General features: G+C 48.0%; 1 protein-coding gene across 3 annotated transcripts in view; it reads left to right on the top strand.

Annotated features, from left to right (window-relative positions):
- Positions 1-22463, top strand: part of B4GALT3 (beta-1,4-galactosyltransferase 3) — a 138187-nt gene extending 115724 nt beyond the window's left edge. For all 3 annotated transcript variants that reach the window (XM_030186336.1, XM_030186337.1, XM_030186338.1), the window contains 2 exons: positions 12164-12268; positions 18885-22463. In XM_030186336.1, coding sequence (XP_030042196.1) covers positions 12164-12268; positions 18885-19848 — 1069 coding nt within the window. In that variant the 3' untranslated portion in view covers positions 19849-22463. The remainder of the gene's footprint in view (positions 1-12163; positions 12269-18884) is intronic.
- Positions 22464-23890: the final 1427 nt, after the last annotated feature.

Genomic DNA, 23890 nt, shown 5'->3' with positions numbered 1-23890 from the left:
ACATTCTGCCCCAATCTTACTAACTTGGACCCCCTCCTCCACACTTCATGTCTCCTTCCCTCCGGCTTGCCTAATGCAGCTATTTCTCTAATCATCCCCTGAGTCCATGTACCTCCCCTTCCTCCCCCTTGAAACCCTCCCCCCTCTTCTTCTCCCACGTCTCTATTCTCGCTCGCCCGGAAAAAAGAGACTCGACCTCCTAAGCTGTGGGCCTCCCCCTCCCAGGACTTGTCCATTAATTATTATAATCTTATGCATACCAGAACCCTCTAGAACCAGCCACTTCTAATGTCTAGAGCACAATTTAGGAACCTTAATGAAACTGCTTGTATTTCCCAAACTTAACCGGAATGTACTTATCTGGTCTACTCAGGTCAGCAGTTGCTTGTCTTTAATAAAGTCTTGAGCTGCTGAAACTGTCCCAAAAGAGCACCAGCTTCCCTCGTACAGCGAATGCTACATACCTGTAGAAGGTATTCTCCGAGGACAGCAGGCTGATTGTTCTCACTGATGGGTGACGTCCACGGCAGCCCTCCAATCGGAATCTTCACTAGCAAAGTCCTTTGCTAGTCCTCGCGCGCCCGCGCGCACCGCGCATGCGCGGCCGTCTTCCCGCCCGAAACCGGCTCGAGCCGACCAGTCCAGTATGTAGCAAGACAATACAAGGGAAGACACAACTCCAAAGGGGAGGCGGGCGGGTTTGTGAGAACAATCAGCCTGCTGTCCTAGGAGAATACCTTCTACAGGTATGTAGCATTCGCTTTCTCCGAGGACAAGCAGGCTGCTTGTTCTCACTGATGGGGTATCCCTAGCCCCAGGCTCACTCAAAACAACAACCATGGTCAATTGGGCCTCGCAACGGCGAGGACATAACTGAGATTGACCTAAAAAATTTACCAACTAACTGAGAGTGTAGCCTGGAACAGAACAAACAGGGCCCTCGGGGGTGGAGTTGGATCCTAAAGCCCAAACAGGTTCTGAAGAACTGACTGCCCGAACCGACTGTCGCGTCGGGTATCCTGCTGCAGGCAGTAATGAGATGTGAATGTGTGGAAAGATGACCACGTCGCAGCTTTGCAAATTTCTTCAATAGAGGCTGACTTCAAGTGGGCTACCGACGCAGCCATGGCTCTAACATTATGAGCCGTGACATGACCCTCAAGAGCCAGCCCCGCCTGGGCGTAAGTGAAGGAAATGCAATCTGCTAGCCAATTGGATATGGTGCGTTTCCCCACAGCCACTCCCCTCCTATTGGGATCACGAAGAAACAAACAATTGGGCGGACGGTCTGTTGGGCTGTGTCCCTCCAAATAGAAGGCCAATGCTCTCTTGCAGTCCAATGTGGTGCAGCTGACGTTCAACAGGGCAGGAATGAGGACGGGGAAAGAATGTTGGCAAGACAATTGATGTGGTTCAGATGGAACTCCGACACGACCTTTGGCAAGAACTTAGGGTGAGTGCGGAGGACTACTCTGTTATGATGAAATTTGGTGTAAGGGGCCTGGGCTACCAGGGCCTGAAGCTCACTGACTCTACGAGCTGAAGTAACTGCCACCAAGAAAAGACCTTCCAGGTCAAGTACTTCAGATGGCAGGAATTCAGTGGCTCAAAAGGAGGTTTCATCAGCTGGGTGAGAACGACATTGAGATCCCATGACACTGTAGGAGGCTTGACAGGGGGCTTTGACAAAAGCAAACCTCTCATGAAGCGAACAACTAAAGGCTGTCCTGAGATCAGCTTACCTTCCACACGGTAATGGTATGCACTGATTGCACTAAGGTGAACCCTTACAGAGTTGGTCTTGAGACCAGACTCAGACAAGTGCAGAAGGTATTCAAGCAGGGTCTGTGTAAGACAAGAGCGAGGATCTAGGGCCTTGCTGTCACACCAGATGGCAAACCTCCTCCATAAAAAGAAGTAAACTCCTCTTAGTGGACTCTTTCCTGGAAGCAAGCAAGATGCGGGAGACACCCTCTGACAGACCCAAAGAGGCAAAGTCTACGCTCTCAACATCCAGGCCGTGAGAGCCAGGGACCGGAGGCTGGGATGCAGAAGAGGCCCCTTCGTCCTGCGTGATGAGGGTCGGAAAACACTCCAATCTCCACGGTTCTTCGGAGGATAACTCCAGAAGAAGAGGGAACCAGATCTGACGCGGCCAAAAAGGAGCAATCAGAATCATGGTTGCCTCGGTCTTGCTTGAGTTTCAACAAAGTCTTCCCTACCAGAGGAATGGGAGGATAAGCATACAGCAGGCCCTCCCCCCAATCCAGGAGGAAGGCATCCGATGCCAGTCTGCCGGGGGCCTGAAGCCTGGAACAGAACTGAGGGACTTTGTGGTTCGCTCGAGATGCGAAGAGATCCACCAAGGGGGTGCCCCACGCTTGGAAGATCTGCGCACCACTCGGAGTTGAGCGACCACTCGTGAGGTTTGCATAATCCTGCTCAGTCTGTCGGCCAGGACTGTTGTTTACGCCTGCCAGATATGTGGCTTGGAGCCCCATGCCGTGACGGCGAGCCCAGAGCCACATGCTGACGGCTTCCTGACACAGGGGGCGAGATCTGGTGCCCCCCTGCTTGTTGACATAGTACATGGCAACCTGGTTGTCCTGTCTGAATTTGGATAATTTGGTGGGACAGCCGATCTCTGAAAGCCTTCAGAGCGTTCCAGATCGCTCGCAACTCCAGGAGATTGATCTGTAGACCGCGTTCCTGGAGGGACCAGCTTCCTTGGATTGTGAAGCCCATCGACATGAGCTCCCCATCCCAGGAGAGACGCATCCGTGTCAGCACATTTTTGTGGCTGAGGAATTTGGAAAGGACGTCCCAGAGTCAAATTGGACCAAATCGTCCACCAATACAGGGATTCGAGAAAACTCGTGGACAGGTGGATCACGTCTCTAGATCCCCAGCAGCATGAAACCACTGAGGAAGCTAGGTCCATTGAGCAGATCTCATGTGAAGGCGGGCCATGGGAGTCACATGAACTGTGAGGCCATGTGGCCCAGCAATCTCAACATCTGCCAAGCTGTGATCTGGCTGGACGTTCGCACCCGCGAGACGAGGACAACAAGTTGTTGGCCCTCGTCTCTGGGAGATAGGCGCGAGCCGTCCGAGAATCCAGCAGAGCTCCTATGAATTCGAGTCTCTGTGCTGGGAGAAGATGGGACTTTGGGTAATTTATCACAAACCCCAGTAGCTCCAGAGGCGAATAGTCATCTGGCATGGACTGCAGGGCTCCTGTCTGCGGACGTGTTCTTCACCAGCCATCGTCGAGATATGGGAAGACGTGCACCCCCAGCCTGCGAAGTGCTGCTGCTACTACAGCCAAGCACTTTTGGAACACCCTGGGCCGCAGAGGCGAGCCCAAAGGGTAGCACACAGTACTGGAAGTGACGTGTGCCCAGCTGAAATCGCAGATACTGTCTGTGAGCTGGCAGTATCGGGATGTGTGTGTAGGCATCCTTCAAGGTCCAGAGAGCATAGCCAATCGTTTTCCTGAATCATGGGAAGTAGGGTGCCCAGGGAAAGCATCCTGAACTTTTCTTTTACGAGATATTTGTTCAGGGCCCTTAGGTCTAGGATGGGACGCATCCCCCCTGTTTCTTTTCTACAAGGAAGTACCTGGAATAGGAATCCCAGCCCTTCTTGCCCGGATGGCACGGGCTCGACCGCAGTGGCGCTGAGAAGGGCGGAGAGTTCCTCTGCAAGTACCTGCTTGTGCTGGAAGCTGTAAGACTGAGCTCCCGGTGGACAATTTGGGAGGTTTTGAGGCCAAATTGAGGGTGTATCCTTGCCGGGACTATTTGGCAGAACCCACTGATCGGAGGTTATGAGAGGCCACCTTTGGTGAAAAGCTTTCAACCTCCCACCCGACCGGCAGGTCGCCCGGCACTGACACTTGGATGTCGGCTAGCTCTGCTGGAGCCAGTCAAAAGCTCGCCCCTTGCTTTTGCTGGGGAGCCGCGGGGCCTTGCTGAGGCGCACGCTGCTGACGAGAGCGAGCGCGCTGGGGCTTAGCCTGGGCCCAGCAGGCTGTCGAGAAGGGGGATTGTTCCTACGCTTGCCAGAAGAGTAGGGAACAGTCCTCCTTCCCCCAAAAAAAATCTTCTACCTGTAGAGGTAGAGGCTGAAGCTGCCGGCGGGAGAACTTGTCGAATGCGGTGTCCCGCTGGTGGAGATGCTCTAACCACCTGCTCGACCTTCTCTCCAAAAATAAGGTCCGCACGGCAAGGCGAGTCCGCAATCTGCTGCTGGAGTCTATTCTCCAGGTCGAGGCACGCAGCCATGAGAGCTGCGCATCACCACCCTTGAGCAGCGGCCCTGGACGCAACATCAAAGGTGTCAGTACACCCCTCTGGCCAGGAATTTTCTGCACGCCTTCAGCTGCCGACCACTCCTGAAAAGGCTTGGCTTGCTCGGGGGGGAAGAGGCATCAACCAAGCCCGCCAACTGCCGCCATTGTTCCGCATGTGTATGCTCGTGTAGAGCTGGTAAGACTGGATTTTGGCCACGAGCATAGAGGAATGGTAGACCTTCCTCCCAAAGGAGTCTAAGGTCTAGAGTCTTTGCCCGGGGGGCGCCGAAGCATGCTCCCTAGAACTCTTCTAGCCTTCTTTAGGGCCAGATCCACAACCAGAGTCGTGAGACACTGGTGTGCGCATCAGCTCTGGGTCCCCATGGATCCTGTACTGGGACTCGATTCTTCCTTGGGAATGTGGGGATTACTTAATGGCTTGGTCCAGTTCGCAAGCAATGTCTTTTCAGGACATGGTGCAAGGGAACAGTGGACGCTTCCTTAGGTGGAGAAGGATAGTCCAGGAGCTCAAACATTTCAGCCCTGGGCTCGTCCTCCACAACCACCGGGAAGGGGATGGCCGTAGACATCTCCCGGACAAAGGAAGCGAAAGACAGACTCTCAGGAGGAGAAAGCTGTCTTTCAGGAGAGGGAGTGGGATCGGAAGGAAGACCCTCAGACTCCTCGTCAGAGAAATATCTGGGGTCTTCTTCCTCTTCCCACGAGGCCTCACCCTCGGTGTCAGACACAAGTTCACGAACCTGTGTCTGCAACCTCGCCCGGCTCGACTCAGTGGAGCCACGTCCATGATGGGGGCGTCGAGAGGTAGACTCCCTCGCCCGCATCGGCGAAGCTCCCTCCGCCGACGTAGTCGGGGAGCCTTCCTGGGAGGTGGCCGCAGTCGGCACCGCACGTGGTACCGACGTCGGGGACCTCACCCCGGGCGATGGGCCAGCCGGCGCCACGCTTGACGGTACCGGAGGCGCAAGCACCGCCGGTACCGGAGGGGTAGGCGCAACAGCTCTCCCAGAATCTCTGGGAGAACGGCCCGGAGGCTCTCGTTCAGAGCGGCTGCAGAGAAAGGCATGGAGGTCGATGCAGGCGTCGACGTCAGAAACCTGTTCCGGGCGTGGAGGCTGTTCCGGGCTGTCCAGAGTGGAGCGCATCGACACCTCCTGAACAGAGGGTGAGCGTCCTCTCGGTGCCGATGCCTGCTGGTTGCCGACTCCCTCGGCGACCCAGAGCTCTCGGTGCCGACGCGGGGAGGAGACCGGTGTCGTGCTTCTTCGACTTCTTCCGAAGCATGTCACCGGAGCTCCCCGGCACCGACGAGGAGGACGTAGAATCCAGCCGTCGCTTCCTCGGGGCCGAGGTCGAAGGAGGTCGATCTCGGGGGGGGCTGTACCGCAGGAGCCCTCAGGGTAGGGGGAGACCCACCCGAAGGCTCACCGCCACCAGCAGGGGAATGGACAGCCCTCACCTGCACTCCTGACGATGCACCACCGTCCGACGACATCAGCAGACGAGGTCCCGGTACCACCGACGTCGATGCAGCTATCCGATGTCTCGGCGCCGATGCAGAGGGCCGATGCCTCGATGCACTGGCGGCCGAGGATGAAGGTCCTGGACGCTGACGACGTCGATGCACTCGATGGCCTTGGTGTCGATGCCGACGAAGAGCCCGAGAACAAAACGTTCCACTGGGCCAATCTCGCTACTGAGTCCGCCTTTGTAACAGGGAACACAGACTACAGTTCTGAGGACGGTGCTCGGCCCCCAGACACTGAAGACACGACGAGTGCCTATCAGTGAGCGAGATTACCCGGGCGCACTGGGTGCACTTCTTGAAGCCGCTGGAAGGCTTCGATGTCATGGGCGGAAAAATCACGCCGGCGAAATCAAAATCCGAAATGGCGAATTGAGCACCAAAAAGTTTTAGGGAGAAAATCTGGACCGAGGCCGAAAGAGGCCTACCCCGACGACGAAAGAAAACTTACCGGGGCAAAGACTGAAAATACGGGAAGGGACAAACGAAGCCCGGGGGGCTTCCGGAGCACTTCCCAACAATTTTTTAAAGATTTTCCGAAGAAACACACGTCACGAAAAAAGGACACGCGAGGTCGACTTTCCGGGGCTCGACACGGCGAAAACACGACCGTACCGAGTGCGGACAAAAGAAGACTGGCCGGTCGAGCCGGTTTTGGGCGGGAAGACGGCCGCGCATGCGCGGTGCGCGCGGGCGCGCGAGACTAGCAAAGGACTTTGCTAGTGAAGATTCCGATTGGAGGGGCTGCCGTGGACGTCACCCATCAGTGAGAACAAGCAGCCTGCTTGTCCTCGGAGAATGTATTTTTAATGTTGCCGGGTATACCAGGGCGAAACGCTTCTGAGCTGTTGCCAGGCTCGCACAATTGGATTGAATGCTTTCCTTCTCCTTGAAGAGCTTTTGAAAAGTCCTGGTGTATCCGCACTGGCACCTCCATCGTATTTTAGTTGTTCTCTTTCAGCCTCGCTCCTCTAAGGATCTCCGCTTTATGAATGAAGTTGTGAACTTTGAGACTACTGCAATCTGCTTCTTGCTGGCCTCCCACTTAGTCACCTCTCCCCTCTCCAGTTGGTTCAAACCTCTGCTGCCCGTCTCGTCTTCCGCCAGGGTCGCTTTACTCATACTACCCCTCTCCTCAAGTCGCTTCACTGGCTCCCTATCCGTTTTCGCATCCTGTTCAAACTTCTTCTACTAACCTATAAATGTACTCATTCTGCTGCTCCCCAGTATCTCTCCACACTCGTCCTTCCCTACACCCCTTCCCGTGCACTCCGCTCCATGGATAAATCCTTCTTATCTGTTCCCTTCTCCACTACTGCCAGCTCCAGACTTCGCGCTTTCTGTCTCGCTGCACCCTACGCCTGGAATAAACTTCCTGAGCCCCTACGTCTTGCCCCATCCTTGGCCACCTTTAAATCTAGACTGAAAGCCCACCTCTTTAACATTGCTTTTGACTCGTAACCACTTGTATCCACTCGCCTCCACCTACCCTCCTCTCCTCTTTCCTCTACACATTAATTGATTTGTTTGCTTTATTTTTTGTCTACTAGATAGTAAGCTCTTTGAGCAGGGACTGTCTTTCTTCTAAGTTTGTGCAGCGCTGCGTACGCCTTGTAGCGCTATAGAAATGCTAAATAGTAGTAGTAGTAGTAGTAGTATGACCAGTCTTGTGCGATTTGAGTGTTCTCCTTTGCAGCCCTTTCCAAAACACAAGGGCTGGATACCATCCAATAATGCGAATTCCTCTTTTAGCCACTTCTCCAGCAAAGTTGGGAGTGCCGCATCTGGTATCGTCTCTGGCAATCTTACAATTCTTAAATTGTCTCTTTTGGAGCGGTTCTCTAACTCATCATTTGCTGTTCTTGTACTTTTAATTTGCCTTGCAGTTCCCTCAGACTGGGCCTCCATGCTGCTCTCTCCATCTTCGATCGCCGACAACCCGCGCTTCCAGCTCCCCGCTGCGCTTTGTGTTCTCTTCTAGCATACCTTCTAGGGTAGTCTGTTGCTCCGATAGCTGCACAAGCTGTGGCTCCATTGCCAATTTGACTGCCATTGTAAGTTGCTCCAGCTGCTTCGTGGAGAAAGCTAGGCGGAGGCGCCAACAGTATCCGGGCTCACCGCCATCTTGTGTTCGCCGGCTCTGCGTGTTTCCTCCAGTTCCTGGCATAACCACTCCAGATCACGTAACAAATGGTTCCATACACCTGGTAAAAGTCTTTTGATCAATTTTTTTGTTTGTTTTGGTATCTATATATCTAGCTGCGTGGTCCGGCGGGGGGGGGGGGGGTTGGGGGCCCGGGAAGATCAGCTCCGCACGTCTGCTCTCCTCAACACATCACCGGAAGTCATAGCCATATGTATATGATTGATGTATCTTTACCCTCTTCAATAAGATTGCTGTTTTCTTAAAAAAAAAAGAAAATCAAACCTATTTAGTTTTGCAATTTCATTGATCTGAAGTGAGGCTAATTATTTAAGGTTCAGAAACAAACTGAAGGCCTGGTTGTTATTTGGGATAATTTTACTTTCTTGATTTATGCAACTATTAGACTTGCGGACCTGAACAATGATAAGTAGTAGTAGTAGTAGTAGTATGTATACCCTGGAGGAAAGGAGGAACAGGGGTGTTATGATGCAGACATTCAAATATTTGAAAGGTATTAATCCGCAAACGACCCTTTTCCGAGATGGGAAGGTGGTGTAGAACGAGAAGGCATGAAGTGAGATTGAAGGGGGGCAGACTCAAGAAGAATGTCAGGAAGTATTTTTTCACAGAGAGGGTGGTGGATGCTTGGAATGCCCTCCCGCGGGAGGTGGTGGAGATGAAAACGGTAACGGAATTCAAACATGCGTGGGATAAACATAAAGGAATCCTGTGCAGAAGGAAGAATCCTCAGGAGCTTAGCCTAGAATGGGTGGCAGAGCTGGTGGTTGGGAAGCGGGGGCTAGTGCTGGCAGACTTATACGGTCTGTGCCGGGGCTGGTGGTTGGGCGGCGGGGATAGTGCTGGGCAGACTTATACGGTCTGTGCCAGAGCCGGTGGTGGAAGGCGGGCTGGTGGTTGGGAGGCGGGGATAGTGCTGGGCAGACTTATACGGTCTGTTTTCCTGAAGAGCACCAGGTACAAATCAAAGTAGGGTATACACAAAAAGTAGCACATACGAGTTATCTTGTTGGGCAGACTGGATGGACCGTTCAGGTCTTTTTCTGCCGTCATCTACTATGTTACTATGTAACTAATTTTAAAGCTACTTCTGGGTCCTTTAAAAATTTTTATTCATTATATACTGTATGTAATTCACATAGGGGCTCATTATCAGAGAACTTAGACTCGCAAAGTTCCACAGGTTACTATGGGGCTCATTTTCGAAACAAAATCAGCCAAAAAGTGGCATTTGGACATTTTTTTTTCTTTTCACAAAACATCCAAATCGCTATTTTTCAAAACCTATTTTAAAACATTTTTCTAAGCAAGTTCATCTGAAGTGCATCCAAATCACAAGGGGTGTGTGTGTGTTGGGGCATGTTGGGGATGGGATTAGAGCATTCCTAATACTTGGACATTTTCTTGCCCATGATGGAAAGAAAGTAAAAAAAGTCCAGGGCTAAAAACGAGATGTTTTGGGCTAGACCTATTTTAATAACGACTTTCACAGCAAGGTGCCCAAATGACCAGTGGGCCCCCCCCCCTTACTCACCCAGTGGTCACTGTCCCCATGCCACCCACCCCCATGATGTGAATGACAGCTTCTGTTGTTACAGCCATCCTGTTAGAGCAGCAAGCAGGTCCCTGGAGTAGCCCAGTGGTCAGTGCAGTGCAATTGTAGGGAGGCGGACCCAGGCCTATATCCCACTCTAACTGGTACACGTGGTGGAAAGTTGAGCCCTCCAAAACCTACAGTACCCACATATGGGTGACACCTGTAGACTATAGTGGTGTACAGTTGGGTACAGAAAGTTCTTTGTGGGTTTTGCAGGCTCTCCATACAATATAAGGGGGTAATGGTGAGATGTGTACCTGGGAGGTTTTATGCAGTGCCCTCTAGGGTGCACCACTGCTCTGCTGGAATGTCTGTGTGGCCAGTCTACTAAGAATTCTGGCTCCTCCTACATACCAATGGCTTGATTTGTGCGTTTTTCACTTGGATGGTTTTTTTTTTTTTTTTTCAAAAATGGTTCAAAAAGATAGACGCAGTGAGCACAACATCTAGCAAATGGCCATTTTCGAAACAAAAAGATAAGACATTTTTCAGGTTCAAAAATGGCCATGTTTGCTACTGGATTTTTGGATGATTTCTGCAAAATGTCCAAAGTCGGATTTAGATGTCATATCGAAAATGCCCCTCCATGTAATTTTGCAAGTTTAAGTGCTTTGAAAATACGCCTCATCATCTATTGCAGGGGCGTCGCTGCTGTACTACTACTTACTACTACTTAACATTTCTAGAGCGTTACTAGGGTTACGCAGCGCTGTACAATTTAACAAAGAGAGACAGTCCCTGCTCAAAGAGCTTACAATCTAATAGATAAGAGTGAGACAAATATAGGACAATCAAGCCATTGTGACATCACTGATGAGGTTGGCTCTTAGGCATTGGTGGAATGAGGCATTATGACATCACAATCTCAGCTCTGGTTAAATCACTGCTATACGTAATACTACTACTACTACTACTACTTAACATTTCTAGAGCGCTACTAGGGTTACGCAAGCGCTGTACAATTTACAAAGAGAGGACAGTCCCTGCTCAAAGAGCTTACAATCTAAGAGACAAGTGAACGGTCGGTCCGATAGGGGCAGTCAAATTGGGGCAGTCTGGATCACTGAACGGTAAGGGTTAGGTGCCGAACGCAACATTGAAGAGGTGGGCTTTAAGCAAAGACTTGAAGACGGGCAGGGAGGGGCTTGGCGTAAGGGCTCAGGAAGGTTGTTCCAAGCATAGGGCCCCGTAGATTTGGCCCTACCGCCGACCCCTCTCGACCCCCCCCCCCCCGCCCGCTCGCCGTCACCCGCCAGCCGAAGTCTTCTTCCTTCCTTTCAGGTTTCTGAGTCTGACGTCCTGCACATACAACATGCAGGACGTCAGACTCAGAAACCTGAAGGAAGGAAGAAGACTTCGGCTGGCGGGGGATGGGGTCCCCGCCAGCACAGGTAAGCGACGGTGAGCGGGCGCGGGGGTGTCAGCGATGATGATGGAGGCGGCGCCAGGGGAAGGGCTAAAATGTGCCCCCTCACCTCGGCTCTGACCCCCCCCCCTACCGCCCGAAGGTCAGATACGCCCCTGATCTATTGTAAACTGATCTTGAGTTAACAGCACAGACGGTATATAAATCTTTTGTTGCTGATGATCTTATATATGTATCTTTGATCGAGTCTTTGTATATGATATGTCTGTCTGCCTGCCTGACTCCGTTTCTTTGTATTAGTGTTTCCGTGTCTTAGTGACTATCTCTGCGTGTATCTTTATGTATGTCGGTGAGCATCTGTGTATTAGATGACTGTATCACTGCACACACTGTGATCCTTAACAATATTTGACAATATTCAGTGACTCCTTGTTTTCCCTCTCTTTGTATGCTTTTATCAGTTTTTTTTTTCTTCCTGTCTGTTCAATTTTCCACCTGTCTGGAGAGGTTTTTGTCTTGCACTTAACAAATTTGTAGTGGTGGGGTTAGGAGGGGGGGGAGTGGATGTGTGGCATCAACAAAGGACTTGAATAAATAAAACCTGGGAAGCAAATAAGCTGAGTTATGTGTGTGAGATGGAGAGACTTCTGGCTGAACGCAAGCACCAAATGGGCAAATGGCATCAATATGGAAAAATTTCACATAACTGTATTATGCAAGTAATAAGTAAAGTGACTAGGAAGAGGTTTGTAGGGTATGACAATCAGAGGTTGCAGTGGGAGGGGAGGGGGGATTCTTTGCACTATAAAATTGTTAAAAAACAAAAAAGTTTTTGAAGTTACATGTGGTTTAAAAAATAGAAACTATTGACGAGGAGTGATGAAGAGAGGGGGAGTTATCAAATGTAAATGTATCGTTAAGACCCAATGCTATACTCTTTCTGTAACGGATATATTAATGTATTGTTCAATTGTTTAATAAAGACTTTATGCAAATAAAAAAAACATTTATACCGTGGGGAGGCCACGAGGACAGAATGAGAGGAGAGCTTAGGTTTTCATCATTCCCAGCTAATCTTCCCATTGCCTAAGAACTAGTACACCGGTATATCCAAACCTTCTCATTAGCAAGACAAGCCTTCATTTATTTATTTATGTGTTCTTGTATCCCACAGCTAATATCATCTCTCCTTTTAGGGTCCGACTGGCTGGGATGAAGATTACTCGGCCCTCGATGTCTGTGGGCCATTACAAGATGGTGAAACATAAAGGGGACAAGGGAAATGAGGAGAATCCCCACAGGTGAGAGGGCACTGCCTTGCTCTGTGCCAAAACCTCTACTCAGGACACAGAAAGTTCCTTATCCTTGAGGCTACTGCCTGGTACATAAACAATGTTGAAAACATACTGTGGAGAAATTAGGTTTTACCTGCTAATTTTCTTTCCTTGAGTCCCTCCAGACCAATCCAGATTCATGGGTTTATGCCTTCCTACTAGCAGAGGGAAACTAAAAACTACTGACCTAAGACATAACTCTTAAAAGTATCCTGTGCTGTCTTCTGGTATCCAGTAATCCTATATAATAAAACGCACCTCCAACGTTCTGAAGCCGAGAAAGTGAAGCCTTCAAACCTTGAAGCATTCCTGCAACGCTCCGGAACTACGGCTTCAGAATGTGTAGGTGCATTTTATTATATAGGATGTGCTCGGTGCTTTTCTGTAGCACATGGGGGGAATTTAATTTATGCTGATTAAAGTGGAGATAGGACAATCGCTGGGTGGCTGGAGGGGGGGCAGGGGAGATAGGACAATCGCTGGGTGGCTGCAGGGGGGCAGGGGAGAGAAGAGAATCGCTGGGTGGCTGGAGGGGGAGCAGGGGACAGAGGAGACTCGCTGGGTGGCTGGATGGGGGCAGGGGACAGAGGAGACTCGCTGGGTGGCTGGAGGGGGGCAGGGTAAAGAAGAGCATCGGTGGGTGGCTGGAGGGGGGCAAGGGAAAAAGTAGAATCGCTGAGTGCCTGGAGGGGGGGCAGGGAAGAGAGGAGAATCGCTGGGTGGCTGGAGGGGGGGACAGAGGAGACACAGTCGCACCCAGCGGTCTCACTCTCTCTCTGTCACACACACACACTCGCACATTCACTCTCTCACACACACAGTCTATCTCACACATACTCTCTCAAACATACACACTCCGAGGAAAACCTTGCTAGCGCCTGTTTCATTTGTGTCAGAAACGGGCCTGTTTTACTAGTTTCTTAATAAAGCAGTAATAAGGGAACTTCTCCCATCTTAATCCAGGAACAACTGACAACAGACCAACTATAGATACGTGACAAAAAAAATTAAATAAGCAGATGGAAAACAGAGAACCCACCTCCAATCACTCCTACCATCCTAATTCTGTTCCACTCCACTATATTATCACTCGGGCAGGGTCTGGACAGGTCTGGAGGGACTCAAGGAAGGAAAGTTAGCAGGTAAGACCTAATTTCTCCTTTCTCCGCATCTCTCTAGACCAGTCCAGAATCAGATGCTTGAGACACTAGGGTGGGATCCAGACAAAGCCACAGACGATGCCTTTGCCCCAAAGGCTACATCCTGAGATGCCTGAACATCCAGCCTATAGTGCTGCACAAAAGAATGCAAAGATGACAAAGTAGTCGCACTACAATGTGGAGAAGTACAAAATCATGCACATTTGGAGGACTAGCTCAAATGATGCTAGGATCCACGTTGGGGGTCGCCAGTGAGAAAAAGGATTTAGGTGTCATGAACACCAAACAGAATGTAGGAATTATTAGGAAAGGAATAAAGAATACAGCACAGTATCATAATACCTCTGTATCACTCCATGGTGAGACCACACAGTGAATATTATGGTGCAATTCTGGTCACTGCATCTCAAAAAAGATACAGTGCAACTAGAAAAGGTACAGAGAAGAGCGACCAAAATGATTAAGGGAATGGAATGACTCGTGTGAGGAAAAGCTAAAGAGGTTAGGACTGTAAACAATGGAGAAGAGACAGCTGAGAGGAGATGCGATAGAGGTCTATCAGATCCTGAGTGGAGCAAATTGGGTAAACGCCATCGAATTATTTATAGGGGACACTCCATGAAGTTGCACAATAGCACACTTATTTATTTACTATCATTTATATCCCACATTATCCCAATTAAGCTTGGGTTCAATGTGGCTTACATTAGAAATATTATATTTTAATGAGTAGATTTACAACATAATACTACAGTGTAAACAGTATAAAGCCTGTACTAAAATACAAGCGGGGCTGGAGGTGGGGAGGCGGGGATAGGGCGGGGCAGACTTATACGGTCTGTGCCAGAGCCGGTGGTGGGAAGCGGGACTGGTGGTTGGGAGGCGGGGATAGTGCTGGACAGACTTGTACGGTCTGTGCCAGAGCCGGGGTTGGGAGGCAGGGCTGGGGAGGTGAAGATAGTGCTGGGCAGACTTATACGGTCTGTGCCTGTGCCAGAGCCGGTGGTTGGGAGGTGGGGCTGGTGGTTGGGAGGCGGGATAGTGCGGGGCAGGACTTATACGGTCTGTGCCTTGGGGAGCATAGGTGCAGGTCGGGGTAGGGTATACACAAAAAGCAGCAAATATGAGTTATCATTGTTGGCAGACTGGATGGACCGTGCAGGTCTTTTTCTGCCGTCATCTACTATTTTTACTATTTAAGCTTTACATTTAATCATTAAGGGGCCCTTTTACTAAGCCGTGGTAGGGCTATTACATGGTAGCGCATGGCAAATAGCAATACCGCGGGGTGCGCCCTGCGGTAGTTTTGTGTTTGCTGCACGGCGTGTCCGCCAGAAAATATTCTTCTGTTTTCTAGTGCGGGGATGCTGTGTAGGCATGCCTGGCGGTAATCTTCCATCGCTACGCACTGTCCGATTACCAGTAGGTTAGCGTATGAGCCTTATCGCCTACTAAATAGATGGTGATCAGGGCTCAGGCAGTAATTAAGCCGCATGCTAATTTTAATATTAACGCACAGTCATTTACTGTGTCCCCCCTTTTTTTCCCGCTGCGTTAAAAAGTGGCCCAGTGCGCACCAATTTCAGGCACCAAAACTAGCCCAGGCCACTTTTTTTTACCACTGCTTAGTAAAAGGGCCCCTGAATAAGAAATCTCATAAGAGAAGATGCGTTAGAAAGAGTTGGATGATATCAATCACATTATTAACTGACATATCAGCTTTTACCAAATTCTGTTAATAAAAATTTCCTGAAGAGGAAGGTTTTCAGTATTTTGCAGAAGTTTGCACAGTTTTGTTCCCATCTAATTTGCTTTGGAAGGGAGTTCCAGCATTTAATACTCTGATAGGAGAACCTCGCCATGAAAACTGATATGTATTTGACCTGGAACTCATTGGCAGAGTAAGTGATAAAAGCAGTTGCTGTAGCTGGATTTTAAGAAAGGTTTTGACAGATTCCTGGAGGAGAGAAGTCCATAAACTTATTAAGGTAGACTTGGGGAAAGCCATTGCTTATCCCTGGGTTAAGTAGCATGGAATCTTGCTACTTTTTGGGATTCTTCCGAGTACTCGTGACCTGGACTAGCCTTTGGTGGAAACAGGGTACTAGGCTAGATGGACCTTTGAATGGACCCAGCATGGCAGGAAATTATGAAAGCAAGGGCGGGACCCAGCAGGCAGCAAAAATTGAATCACTGCAGGCGCCAGGGACACCTGTAAGGTACACCAGAGAGGGCCAGGATTCAGCGACAGGCGGGCAGATGCCAGAATGCCGCAGAGGGGAGAGATGTTGATGTGGGGTAGGTGAAAAAAATCTGTAATTTTTCAAATATCTTGGGGGGCGGGGGGGTTGTGGAGTGCCATTTCGTGGAAGGGCCCATCCAAAATACTGGGTCTGGCTACGCCACTGCATTACCGCCTACAAAATAAGTGGCAGTAAGGGCTCACACACTAATCCCATGCTAATCAGTTAGTGCAAGGCAATATAGATGCACTAAGTGATTAGCACAGAAACACCCACTCTCCACCCACCAGATACGGACGCCGTCCAAAATCAAAAAACCTTTTAGCACGTGGTTTGCAAGCGCACATTAGGAACTTACGCCTCAGTGTATCCCACACTAAACCCTTTCAAGCTGTGGTAAGCACACACTAGAAACGAGTTCCAGAGTCTAACTACACGCTGAGTAAAGAAAAACTTTCTCCTATTTGTTTTAAATTACCACATTCTAGCTTCATCTTGTGTCCCCTAGTTGTATTGTTGTTTGAAAGTGTAAACAAATGCTTCACATCTGTCCGCTCTAGTCCGCTCATTATCTTGTAGACTTCTATCATATCGCCCCTCAGCCGCCTTTTCTCCAAGCTGAAGAGCCCTAACCTTCTCAACCTTTCCTCATAGGGAAGTCGTTTCATTCCCTTTATCATTTTCGTCACCCTTCTCTGCACCTTTTCTAATTCCTTTATATCTTTTTGTAGTCTGGTCCTATTTGGTTTTGTAGTATGCTTTTTTTGTTTGTCTTATTGAATATTTGTATTTTCTTTGCATTTGTTTCCATGCATTTAGTGTATGTTCATCTTTCATTTTTTTCCATGCTCGCTCAAGTCTCCTAACATGTGTTTTTAGTGATTTCAGTTCTTTGTTGAACCATGGTATTGAGTTTTTTCTTCGTGTAGTCCTTTTTTGTAGTGGTGCAATTTTGTCTAGGGTATTCCTGCATCTGTTGTCCCAGTTTAGCAGATAGTGTTTGGACTCTGTTTGTGCTGTCCAGTCATTATTGTAGAACTGTTGCCAGAATGTTATAGGGTCAATTTGGCCTCTCGTAGTGTAGGTTGTTGGTTCTTGCCTGATGTGCGTACCTTTTTTCCGCCACTGTAAGGTGAGGTTTAGTTTATAGTGGTCTGACCATGGTATAAGGTTTAATTCTGCGGATAGTTTGTGTGTGATGAGGCCAATTGTGTGTCCTTTGGCTTGAGTGGCTTGCATGTTAGGCCACCTAAGGTCCCATAGCTGGAGGAAGTCTTTGTATTCGTGTACAGTTGTTGTATTTTGGTCTTCTAGGTGTATGTTTATATCCCCAATTATGAGTATATTGGAGTTAGACACACAGGTGTTCGATATGAAATCCATGAACTGTGTTTGGCATTCTTGCCAGTTACCTGGTGGTCTGTAAAACATGACAACATTTAAGTTATCAAGTAAGGCGGTATGGTTGATTCTAACTGAAGCAATTTCGAGTTTAGGTGTAATAGACTCGGCAGTTGTCACAGTAAAGTGAGATCTGTATATTAATGCTATGCCGCCTCCTCTTTTTTTCCTTCCTTGTCCAATGGGTGATTTTGTAACCTGGGGGGCAAAGATCCAAATTATGGGGTCTTTGTGGTCGTGGATCCAAGTTTCACTGATGATTAAGTGGAGGAGTGGCCTAGTGGTTAGGGTGGTGGACTTTGGTCCCTGGGGAACTGAGGAACTGAGTTAAATTCCTACTTCAGGCACAGGCAGCTCCTTGTGACTCTGGGCAAGTCACTTAACCCTCCAATTGCCCCATGTAAGCCGCATTGAGCCTGCCATGAGTGGGAAAGCGCGGGGTACAAATGTAACAAAAAATAAAAAATAAATTAGTAGATCGAGATTTTCTGCTGTGATCCAGTCTGTTATAGTTATTGTTTTATTGACTACTGATCTAGTGTTTGTGTATCCCACTAGAATTTGTTGGTATGGATTCATGTTTGATGATGTGTGAATTTTTATTAGTTGTCGTTCCTTTGTTTTAGTATGACATTTATTGTTCTTCTGTTGTGGTTGTCCGGATGTTGGTGTTTTTTTCGTTGTTTGGATTGTCCATTTGATAAGGAGTTTTGTGTTCAATCAATCTGTGGTGTGTGTGTGATATGAGTATCATGTTGTTTTCAGTGAGTGGAGAGGTTGGAGTTGTGGAGGTTAATGTTAAGGTATGGATTAGTAAGATCAAATTAATGGTATTCATTTAAATTTAATCCTAAGTTCACTTACTTCAATGCCAATATCAAAACTGATCATATTATGATCACTGTTATCAAGCGGCCCTCGCACCGTTACCCCCCCGCACCAGATCATGAGCTCCAGTAATGACTAAGTCTAATGTTTTTCCTTCTCTTGTGGGCTCCTGAACCAGCTGTTCCATGAAGCCGTCCTTGATTTCATCAAGAAATTTCACCTCCCTAGCCTGTAACGATGTTACATTAACCCAGTCTATATGTGGACAATTGAAATCACCCATTAATATTACATTGCCCAATTTATTCGCTTCCCTAATTTCCTTTGACATTGCTGGGTTTTTTTTGGTGATCTTTATGCTGACTGGCCCTGAAATTAGTCACTCAAGTGCCCCTTCCTAATAGTAGGGGAGGGGAGACTGAGTGGTGGGGTGGGGGGGGGGGGGGAGAGACCCAGGTGTACTACCCCCAGACTTCAAGGAGCAGCAAACGAGCCCTTTCCCTTATGCTGGGATGATTTAAACCTTTTTTTTTTTCTTCAGGTAAACGCTTGTTTGTGTGGTTTTTACTGGATTAACTTAGATCAGTCTCCTCAGGCCTACCAGACCAGCTCACTTGCCATCTGCTGGAGACTGAAAAATACTGTATAGCAGAAGGCTGCACAGTAAATTTAAGAGAGTTGATGTCACAAGTCAGTAGTTCTCCAACTGTTGGCAGGAGAGCATACACCCACGCGTCTGGATAGTCTGGAGAATTGATGAGGAATTATCATTTACATACAATGGTCTCTTTTAAATTTGTGCAGCCATCAGGCAGGTGTGTCAGCTCCATGGTGGAGCACTGTGTATGTGATAGATGATTTTCAGTGTTCAGTTCTGTCCATATAGGGATGTCTTTCTCACCATCCTCTAACTCTGCACTAATCCTGGTTTCTTACTCTGGTTTGCTGTAGGTTCGATCTGTTGATAAGGACCCAGAGGATGTGGACGCAGGATGGAATGAACTCTTTGACTTACACTCTGATCTCCAAGGAGCTTCGTGCTCTGTATACCAACATTACAGCTGACATTGGGCTTGACCCTAAAACCCAACAGAGCAGGAGGATGCAACAATCTGTCAAAATTGTGGAAGACAGCGACCTTGACCATATCCCTGTCTTGAAACAGCCAACCATCCACACTGCCAATGCTAGTGCTGAGCCGCAAGAAAAGGCTTTTCTGTCTCCTAGTGCTGGTGAGGTGATGATCCCGATAGCTAATGCACCCCTAGAATTTTGGAAGGGGCCTTTAGAGCCACAGACTGCAAAGCCCAAAGCGGTGGAAGTGCCTGCTTCCCGAGGTCAGTGGCATGGAAAAGAAGTAGATACAAAAAATCTGAGTGGACCAGAAGTAGGAGGAGCCAAAATAAATATATCTGAACAGGAAGGGGCTGCTCCATCATTGTCCCCAAGACAAAGAAGAAATGGGCACCTTAGAAACACACAGAGCTCAAGAGTCTCTCCAAGTCTGAATCCCCAAGAGGCAAAACCACAGGTGAAGAAGGCTGGAAATGTAAAACGGAAGAGCTGGCTGGATAAGACAGCCAGGAAGCAGAAGTATGTGAAAAACAACTATGACGGTGATCTTGCAAAGCAGGAAACCAGGACTGGGTCTCCTAAACCATCAACGGAGACAGGAGAACTTCAGGAGACCTTCAGCAACCTGGGAACCAGGACCAGGGCCCCTATGCCACCTGTAGAAATGCGAGAACTTCAAGGGACGTTTAAGACACCAGTAGCCAGGAATGGGGACTCCGAGCCACCATCAGAGACAAGAAAAGTTCAGGGAAGCTTTGGACATCAGGAAGTTAGTCAGGTCACGCAAAGGAATATACTCAGTCCAACAGCAAGAGGAAAGGTTGCCCCCGTCCTTCCATGAAGGGGTAAAAGGAACAATTTCAGAGGTCACTGGAGGAGGAGGTAACCAACAACACAGGAAGAAATATAAAGAGTTTGACGCTGGCGTCTTTTGTGAACCATTTATTTGGGAGGGGCTTGTCTAGCTACAGGATGTTTCGGGAGCATTGCTCAGAGGTGAGGAGCAAGTGCTGTCCACATTCAGAGTTGGCAGCCTCCTTTGGACATAGACTGGTTGGCCAATGTGAGGCCGGCACCCTGCGTTCTCCAATCAAACCAGATCACCTTGTCCTGAGGGGTCAATCTTAGTTCTTTATAAACAGTATCTGTATACATGCACTGTACCAAATATTGGCATATGGTTAAAATGTCCAGCTGAGCATGGGCACAGGGAGGTTAGGTGAGTTCTTAAAGGCTGGCCAGGGAGTGGTGAAGCTCAGCTCTAAACTGGCTATTCACTGTTTACTTATGGAAGAGTCCAATTTAAAAAATGTGCACATAGCAGATTCCATGATCCCAGCCTGAGGACAAAGCGGGTCTCCTTAAACACTAATCACTGACTCCGGCCTGATATAGTTTGTCTCCTTGTCCGGGTCAATCCAAAGAGGCTGATCCCATCCTGGCTGTGACCCAGTTCAAGTACAGAGATGTAGCTCCTTTTTGCAGGAATATCGAAACTACGTCTCTACACATGCACTGGACACAACCAGGACTGGATCTGGTGAACCTGGGGTGAGAGAGACACCTTGGCCTGAAGTAAAGCCAAATCTCCTTTAACACTGCACATGGATCTCTGTACCGCAGTGGGCTGGGGGATTCAGGGGAAGAGCTCAAATCAGGTGATGTAAACAGAGATGGGTGAGGTCTCAAAATGGTGAGTCGACCCTACAGCTAGGGTGAAGCTTCAGTGCTAGCCTCTGAAAGATTTATCTTGTGCCTTTGACTTGGTAGATCACGGTCTTATGTTGTCAATAATAAGTTCTATTGGGGCAGAGGGTAATGTTTTACGATGGTTTGAGAGCTTTTTAAGTCAAAGATTATATATAGTAAGATTTCAGAAATCCCTCTCATCTTCTTGGAAGCCATCTTTTGGAGTCCTGCAGGGATCTTCTTTGTCCCTTACTATGTTTAATGTGCTGATTATATGCTTTCATCAGCTGGTTATAAGACTTTTACTTATGCAGATGACATAACCATATTGATACTAGTCGGTGATACGCCTACTGAGACTTCATGTGTAGTATTGTAAATTGTGTACGACAGCTTGAGAGATGGATAGCAGATCATTTCCTAAAATTAAAGGTAAGACCAAATTTTTATTGATTGGTCAGGTTGACCAAATTTGGAATGGCACTCTTCAAGTGGTCTTACCTTTCATTTTAGGACTATTATTTCATAGTCAACTTACACCAGAGCTACAGATATCTTCGTTGGTTAAAAAAAAAAATCCTTTCTCGTAATGAGAAAGTTGCGTAGAATCAGAAATTTGTTGGATTTTCAGGTTTTTCAATTAGTGGTTCAGAATTTATTGGTCTCACCAGTAGATTACTGCAATCTGTTCTATGCTGGTAGTACAAAGCTGCTGTTGACAAAGACAGGGGCTAGGTTGATTTTTTTGATAGTCACACCTCTGTTGAAATCTTTACATTGGCTCCCAATTTTGGCATGAATAGAGTTTAAGATCTGCACCCTGGCTTACAGAATATTGTTTGGTCTAGCTCCATTATTTAAGCTGTACTATATTCTCTTTGGAGATGGAAATCCGCAAATTTGCCACAAATTCTTTACTGTCCCCCCCCCCCCCCCCAATCCGAAACCCTCTCATTCTAAAAGAGCTTACTGTGTTTACTGTGCTTCATTATCAACATGCCTATTTGGAATTCTGTACCGATTTAGGACATGTTTAAAGACCTATCTTTCTAGGAAATATTTAAATCAAGATATTGATTTTGGCATGTCATAAGGTGCTTTGTACGTCCTGATGCTTGTTTGGCTTCTTATATTGTTATCCGCATTGAACCTTGCAGTATATGCTGACTATAAGACTATATTGTATTGTACTGTACCCTCGTCCTAACACTGGTTCAGGAGTATGACAAGAGGAAAAAAGATTAAGGCCCTGGTGTTCATTTTCTTCTTCTTTTTTGTTAATTCCAGAGCAACTGCATTTGGGTTTTATCTTCTCTGAAGATACCACCAGTATTTCATCCTCATGTTAATAATGCCTTTTTCGCTTGTGGTATATTTTAATTTTGACATGAGTAAGGGGCCACTGCTGGTCTAGATCATTTTTATTTTACGTTGAAGTGCAGTGTATGTGATCCACAGGGCAAGTCAGGAACAGTGTTGGGAGGTAAGGAGGTTGGTGGAGGCAGTGAAGAAGAGGGAGTTTAAGTTTGGGACCTAGTAGTTTTATCTACAGAGGACTTGGATTAGAAGTGATGTAATGCAAGTGGTCAAGTTTATGGGGCTAAAGAGGAGTGGGAATGGAACCAGTTTCTTCAATGAACAGACTGGAGACGTTCGAGATTCGAAATACAATTTATTATATGAAGACTCTACAAGGTACCCTGTTTCGGCACTGCAAGTGCCTTCCTCAGGAGCCTATGTAGATGTAAAAGACATGTAAAAAATATATAAAAACATCTTAGTAAAATCAAAATATGAAAGTGCTAAACCCCTACGAGAAAAGTTACACTGGCTCCCACTCAAAGAACGCATCACGTTCAAAATATGTACTCTAGTTCACAAAATCATTCACGGCGAAGCCCCAGCCTACATGTCAGACTTGATAGATTTACCACCCAGGAATGCTAAAAAATCATCTCGCACATTCCTTAATCTTCATTTCCCCAACTGTAAAGGTCTAAAATACAAACTAATGCACGCATCAATCTTTTCATATATGAGCACGCAAATCTGGAATGCGCTGCCGCGCAACCTAAAAACGATCTATGATCTAACCAACTTTCACAAACTACTGAAGACCCATCTCTTTAACAGGACATACCACAAAGATTAACACATGTGAATTCCTCCACATGTATCCAAAACTATTTTAAAATTGTTCTCTTGTTATATTACTATCATGTTTTTCACTATCATGTAACCCAAAATCCTTCTGTAATACCAAAAGTCTATTCTCTTCTTGTATCCACTATTCATGATGTATTGTAAGCCACATTGAGCCTGCAAAGAGGTGGGAAAATGTGGGATACAAATGCAATAAATAAATGTAAAATAAATAGTTATTAAGCAATAAAATGTATGTAAAAAAAAACAACATATAAAAACATCTTAGTAGAAAAATAGCACGTCCAACGTTCTGAAGCTGACTCCGTAAAAGTGAAACTTTGAAGGGTTCGTGCTCCTGCTGTATCCATCACCTGAATTGACGTCACGTACTTCCGCGTTCGTCACAAACAGCAGTGACCAATCACTGGAAAGGAATGCTGCAGAGTTGCCAGGCAACGGAACGCGACGTCACACGCATGAGGGTCGTCGTCCCTCCCTTCCAGGCCCCCTCCCTCCAAATTTTAAAGTCATCTTCACTTACCAAGTCAGTTTTACGGCAGCCGGCAGCAGCGGTAAAAGGCGTGCAGGCTCGGCCCCTCTCTCTCTCAGGTCTGGTCCCGCCCTTGCGGGAACAGGAAATGAGGGCAGGACCAGAGCTGAGAGAGAGAGAAGGGCCGAGCCTGCACACCTTTTACCGCTGCTGATGGCCGCCATAACCCCGACTTAGTAAGTGAAGATCACATCTAAAATTCGGAGGGAGGGGTGCTGGAACTGGAAGGGAGGAAGGGAGGGACGACGACCCTGGAACTGGGAAGGAGGGGGTCCTGGAACTGGGAAGGAGGGGGACCCTGAAACTCAGAGGGAGGGGGGAACCTGAAACTCAGAGAGAGAGGGAGGGGGGAACCTGAAACTCGGTCCCCTGGAACTCGGAGGGAGGGGACGACCCTGGAACTCGGAGGGAGGGAATAACCCTGGAACTCGGAGGGAGGAAGGGAGGGGGTGACCCTGGAGCTTGGAGGGAGGGGGAGGATGACCCTGGAACTCAGAGG

The sequence above is a fragment of the Microcaecilia unicolor genome, chromosome 14, assembly GCF_901765095.1.
Source record: "Microcaecilia unicolor chromosome 14, aMicUni1.1, whole genome shotgun sequence".
NCBI lineage: Eukaryota > Metazoa > Chordata > Amphibia > Gymnophiona > Siphonopidae > Microcaecilia > Microcaecilia unicolor.
This window is presented reverse-complemented; position numbering and strand designations above follow the sequence as displayed.